The sequence below is a fragment of the Leucopleurus acutus genome, assembly GCF_964270905.1.
Source record: "Leucopleurus acutus genome assembly, chromosome: 16".
NCBI lineage: Eukaryota > Metazoa > Chordata > Mammalia > Artiodactyla > Delphinidae > Leucopleurus > Leucopleurus acutus.
In genome coordinates, this window is record NC_139158.1 from 37,306,366 (window position 1) to 37,312,365 (window position 6,000).

General features: G+C 59.7%; 2 protein-coding genes across 2 annotated transcripts in view; both read left to right on the forward strand.

The window, feature by feature from the left end:
- MSRB1 (methionine sulfoxide reductase B1) overlaps positions 1–4,451 on the forward strand; it is a 27,556-nt gene extending 23,105 nt beyond the window's left edge. The window contains exon 4 of the mRNA XM_082857761.1: positions 4,353–4,451. Coding sequence (XP_082713887.1) covers positions 4,353–4,360 — 8 coding nt within the window. The 3' untranslated portion in view covers positions 4,361–4,451. The remainder of the gene's footprint in view (positions 1–4,352) is intronic.
- The window catches only part of HS3ST6 (heparan sulfate-glucosamine 3-sulfotransferase 6), a gene marked incomplete at its 5' end in the record, with an annotated part of 6,259 nt that extends 1,171 nt beyond the window's left edge, over positions 1–5,088 (forward strand). Inside the window, one exon of the mRNA XM_082857759.1 lies at positions 4,353–5,088. Coding sequence (XP_082713885.1) covers positions 4,353–4,968 — 616 coding nt within the window. The 3' untranslated portion in view covers positions 4,969–5,088. The remainder of the gene's footprint in view (positions 1–4,352) is intronic.
- Between the last annotated feature and the right edge of the window lie 912 nt (positions 5,089–6,000).

The following is a 6,000-nucleotide window of genomic DNA, read 5'->3' on the forward strand; positions in this document are numbered from 1 at the left end:
CAGCCCTCTGCCTCTGTCAGTCGGGCACAAGCCTGCCTCAGCGCTCTATCCCTTCCTTCGGGGAAATGAGAGCTTACAGATGGAGGGTGAGTCACCCCACTCCCCACAGCACCAGCCTCATCCCCAAGCTTGGGCCAAGCCCCTAAGGGCCAGAGAAGACCCTGCCCAAGGTCACCTGGTGAATTAGTGGTGAGTTGGGGGTGGCAGGACTGAGACTTTTTACCTCCAGGTTTACCAGTTTTTCTGTACCCAGATTCCACCCTGCCCCCACCCTTGTTATCTTTGCTTTTTTGCATCAGAATTACTTATGGGTTTGGAGGGTTCCCAATGAGAACAGGGGGTTCTGGCTCATGAACTCTGAAGAGTTGCTGCTGTCAGAGGTCTAGGGAAGTTGTGTGGTGACGGGGGAGGTGAGTCCATCCCTGGACCTGACTGTCTGAATCCCTGCATTCTCAATACTCAGGGAGAAACCACTACCCCACTCTGACAGTGCTTCAGCATCTGAAAGCATCCCTAATTCCTCACTTCCGTGCAGAGGAAGAAGAGGAGGGGGAAAGGAGGAGGATGGAGAAGGGGAAGGACACACTGTTAACCATAGTGCAAATTTCAGAGCTCACTACTGACCCCATAAGCTGGGCTAATGAGGGGCTGCAGGAGAGTCTAGAATTGGGTTTAGACCTAAAAAGGCTCCCAAAGAGCCAGGGATCCTGAGAGCCTATCCAGGCCCTCCCTGGGCACATGCTTCAGCTCTGGGGGACTGGTCTGGGGAGCCTGAGGGGCCTCAGAGGAAGCCAGCTGGACCCAGGTTCGGGGTCAGATCCTCAGCACAGGGGAGGGGCTCTTGGGACATTGGTGTCCCTGAGGCCGGAGATGGGAGTGGGATGATTCAGCAGCCTGTTTAAGTCTGGTAGAGGAGGCTTTCTCCTTCCTCGGCCCAGCCACCACACTGCGGGGAGGGGTGCTGCAGAGGAGGCAGAGGGTCAGGTCCGTGGCTTCCGCCCCTTTAATCTGGAGCTGTCCCTCGGGGCTGGCTAGTGCTGACCCTTCACTGGCTGGTGCAGGGCTGAGCTTCTGGAGTGCGTGTGTCCACGTGCCTTCCAAGGGACGAGGTTGTGCGCTGATGTGTGTGCACGTGGGCATGGTGTTGTTCACAGGCACCTGTGCCTCTGAACCTGACTGTCCTTCCAACCAGCCGTGAGTGTGCAGTGAACCTCTGAAAATGCCCACCCCTGCCTATTTCCCCAGCTGCAAAGAGGATGCCCAGCCCCCGGGCAGGGAGGGTCTGGTGGCCTTGTCTGCTCTCAGGATGCTGGGCCCAGCCTCCAGAGCCTGTTCTTGGTGGGGGTGTGGGGCGGTGAGTAGAGGAGCAGTGGCCAGTGCCCCCAGTTGACTTTCTGGGACACCTGTTCTCACTGGGCTGTGACCAGGCAGTGACTCTGGCCCTTCCCTTGGCCTTGGCAGGGGTGCTGGGCTGCTCAAAGTTGACCTTGGCCAAACCAGTCCCCCTCCCTGGGCCTCAGCTCATCCCTCAGGCTCTTGAGGATCCTCCTTCTTGGGGACCGTGACCCCCAAGTGTCCCCAAGCTCACACAGCATTTGTTCATCTAGTCACTGACTCATTGAGCACCTTCTGTTTGGCAGGTGCTGGGGTCACACAGACAAACACCCCCAAGTCTCAGTTCAGAAGGGGGCACCCTGTCTGGGGGCAGGTGGGGGCTGTACTTTGACCTTAGTATTTTGGAAAAGCACAGAGACCAGGAGGGATACAGGTAGGGCCACCCCCTTGGCTCCTGGTACCGTGTTGTTCCAGACAGGAACCATAGCTGGTTTCTGCTGAGTCCCAGGCCCCGCTGGATGAGGCCCAGGCGAGGTGCAGGATAGGGGGGTGGGGGTGGGGCTGAGACAGAGGAGGGAGAGTTGCCTGGGGCTGGATGGAAGCCGCAGGGAAATGCAGACCAGATGAGCAGGGAGGGAGTGTCCACAGAGCAACTTGTCAGATGTTTGCTGTGTGGGGGTCAGAGTCCTGTTGCTCTCATCCTCTCCCCAGTCTCTCCCACCCCCAAGAAGCCCCCATCCCCCGCTCCTCTGTGCCTGGCTGGCTGGGGACAGGCTTCTGAGGCCTGGGGAGGTTGAGTAATTGATCCCAAAGATCTCAGATCTCAAAGCTGGTTTGTGGCAAGAGTGGGCCTGTAAAATCAGCCTCCCCCATCCCCGTTCCCATCCCCCTTCCACGGTGGGGCTGTGGGCACCTCCCTGACTTCCTCTCCTCTGACTTCCTTGGAGAGAAATTAGCAGTGGGTGCTAAGGTCCCTCTAATTTTTGTCTGCTTCCTTGCAGCCCCTCCCCCCAGGCAGGCGGGAAGGGGTGGGGATACTCAGAACCAGGTGAGCCCAGCCTGGAGAAGGAAAGAGGGCGCTCCTGGAGTCACTGGGCACCTGGGGGAGGAAAGGGATGGGAAGGGGGTGTCAGAGGTCGGTGAGGAGGGTCCCAGAGCAGTCAGGGCTGGTTCCCTCCCTCAGGAGGGTGATGAAGGGAGGGCGGTGACTTCTGATGACGTCTGTCGGCACTGGCTTATGTCTGTGGGTCTCAGCATCGAGGTCCAGTGCGGGGAGATCCGCCTTCTTTTGTCCTCCCTCTTGTGGGAAGGGGGGTTCCCTGAGCTGGCTACCCCAGGCTTCAGTCCTGAACCTCAGCCCTTGGCCTTGTTCCCACCCAAGTTCTCTTTGAACTTATTCACAGGGAGGGCTGGGTGCAATTCCCACCTGGATTCCTGGGAGCAGAAGCCAAGCCAACACCGCCTCCCAGCAGCTGCAGCCGGCATCCATCCCAACACTTCCTGCTCCATCTCCGAGCCTCGAGTGGGGTGGAAGGAGTCCCAGATCACTCCTGGGACATGGCGGGAGCAGAATTGTCTCCCATGACTTCTGTAGACCAGCTCTGCCCAGGGCCTTAGTTTGAGGGGAGGGGCAGCTCCCACAGCCGGCAGACCCTGCAGCCCACCCCACTCCCCCGAGCCAAGAGGGTGGTGTCAGGGGAGCTGGCGGCATGCCTGGGACTCATGTGTGCACGTTCTCCAGTCCCGACATCAGCACCCTCCAAGCTGAGCACGCCAACTCGTGTGCCTGTACACCTGGGTGTCCACCTGGCCTGAGCAGGAAGAGGAGACCGTCTCTCAGAAGCTCGTGTCTGGGGGTCACTAGGCTGGATGAAACCTGAATTTTGTCCTGTGTGTCACCCTCCTGGCTGGGGCCAGTCCTGAGGGCTGTCAGTGGTATTGGGGGCAGCTCCTTCAGAGATGGGGGACAGAGACACCCCCCACCCCGTCCCTAGCACAGAGCCTGATAGCCTCTGCCTCTGTTGACCTAGTTCCCAGCCCTCCCTTGGAGCTGTTTGCTCAGCTGGCCCTGCTGCTGCACCCTGCCCCTCCCCACCCTGTTCTACCTGGCTGGCAGGGTGGCCTCAGGATGCTACCCAGGGTCCCTGGACTGCCTGGGTGGAGTGCTAGGATGGGCTTCCCCAGATTTGGGGTTGTCAGGGGTCTGTCACCAGCCGACTCCCCCGGAACCTTGGGATGGTTCCAAGGTTCCTCCACCCCCCAACCCCCACCCCCGGTCAGAATGAGAGGATTGCTCGGAAATGCTGCAGCTGCAGTCTTGCACCATGGGTTCCAAGCCGGGTCTGGGCAACCCAGGCAGCTGGGGTCTTGAGACAGATCCTCAGGCTGCCTCAATGACCTCTCCAGTGTCCTGGGCTGCGCTGTGGCTTTCAGCATTCTGGGGGGCCCAGGTCGGGGAGAATTAGCAGGGCTGCCACCAAAGGCGGGAGACGCCATGCAGGGGAGGGAGTGATAGGAGGGGCAGCTGCCCATTTTTGGGGACACTTGTCAGTAACTAATGGCCTAATTCAGGGGACACCATCAGCCACTTAATGAAAGTGTGACTGGGGTAATTACAGTGCAGGGGCCTGTGGGGGTGGGGATGGTGGGTGGAGCCTTGTGGGTGGCAAGTCTGGGGAGTGCTGGGTCTGGGGTGAGAGGCACAGCAGTGTCAAGGTTGGGGTGCAGTCAAGCTCTGGGAGGGGTGTGGATAGCCTTGGAGGATGGGCCCCTACTGTGAGCCTGTGCTGAGGCTGGGCGCCCTCATGGCCCACACCCCAGGCGGCCCACCCAGACACTTAGGATGGGTGGGCCTGGTGGGGAAGCGGAAATGGGGAGGCTCGCCTGTCTTGTAGGTATGGGGCTTCCCTGGAGGAAGGGGAGGTTAGTCTCGGGCCCCTGGGGGCCGGTCTAGCATGGGAGGACTGGAGGAGGGCCAGCACCTGCTCATGCCCCCCTCTCCACCCACCTTCCCACAGGAGCCTGATGCCCCGCACCCTGGATGGGCAGATCACCATGGAGAAGACCCCCAGCTATTTTGTGACCCGGGAGGCCCCACGCCGCATCCACGGCATGTCCCCGGCCACGAAGCTGATCGTGGTCGTGCGGAACCCCGTGACCCGGGCCATCTCTGACTATGCGCAGATGCTCTCCAAGACACCGGGCCTCCCCAGCTTCGGCACCCTGGCCTTCCGCCGAGGCCTGGGCCCCGTGGACACGGCCTGGAGTGCCGTGCGCATCGGCCTGTACGCCCAGCACCTGGACAACTGGCTGCGTTACTTCCCGCTGTCCCGCTTCCTCTTTGTTAGCGGCGAGCGCCTGGTCAGCGACCCAGCTGGGGAGCTGGGCCACGTGCAGGACTTCTTGGGTCTCAAGCGGGTCGTCACAGACAAGCACTTCTACTTCAACGCCACCAAGGGCTTCCCCTGCCTCAAGAAGGCCCAGGGCAGCGGCCGTCCCCGCTGCCTGGGCAAGTCCAAGGGCCGGCCCCACCCGCGTGTGCCTGAGGCCATGGTCCAGCGCCTGCGGGCCTTCTACCGGCCCTTTAACCGCAAGTTCTACCAAATGACCGGCCAGGACTTCGGCTGGGACTAATGGGGCTGGGGAACCCACGCCCTGCCTGGGGACGCTCAGTGACCTTAATTTATGCCTGTCACCCAGCCGGAGCGGGCCCTGTACACAGGGCTGGGCAGAGAGAAATATTTACAAAATAAAGTTTGGATCTGTGTTCTTCTACGTGCCCTTGAGGGTTGGAGGGTGGGGTTGGAGGTGCCACCTCCTGCGGGGATGATAATCCTACCAGCTAACATTACTGGGCACTGTTCATGCTGGGAGTGGTTAAAAACCCAATCCTTGTCTATCCCTCGAGGTGGGCAGTGAACTTGGCCACCTGTCACAAGTGAGCAACTTAGGCTCAGAGAGGTTTGGGGCCTGCTCGGTGACATACAGCTCAGCCCTGGTGACTCTGGAGACCACCCTCAGGCTCTCTTCTCAGCCCTGGGATGCCAAGCTGGGTTGTCCCATATTCCAAATGGGGAAACTGAGGGCCCAGGTTGCTTGAGTGGTAGGGCAGGATTAAAGCTGGGTCTGTCCGGTTCTTCAGGCTGCACCCGTGACCTCAGCTAATTCTGTGTCCCTGTGCCCACTGAACACTCCCTCCTGCAAACCTGGTGGAATCTCTGGACAGCGGGTATGAGGTGACTCCCGTGTGCAGGGTGTTTCTTTTTTTTTTTAAAATTAATTAATTAGTTAATTATTTGACTGAGTTGGGTCTTCGTTGTCGCGTGCGGGCTTTCTCAAGTTTCATCAAGCGGGGGCTACTCTTCGTTGTGGTGCATGGCCGCCTCATTGTGGTGGCTTCTCTTGTTGTGGAGCACAGGCTGGTTCTAGGCACGTGGGGTCAGTAGTTGTGGCTCATGGGCTCTACAGCACAGACTCAGTAGTTGTGGCTCACGGGCTTAGTTGCTCCGCAGCATGTGGGATCTTCCTGGCCTAGGAATCGAACCCGTGTCCCCTGCATTGGTAGGTGGATTCTTAACCACTGCACCACTAGGGAAGTCCCAGCGTGTTTCTTCTAACAGCCTCCAAGGAGCTCCCTGCACAACCATGCGTCACCTACCCAGGCAC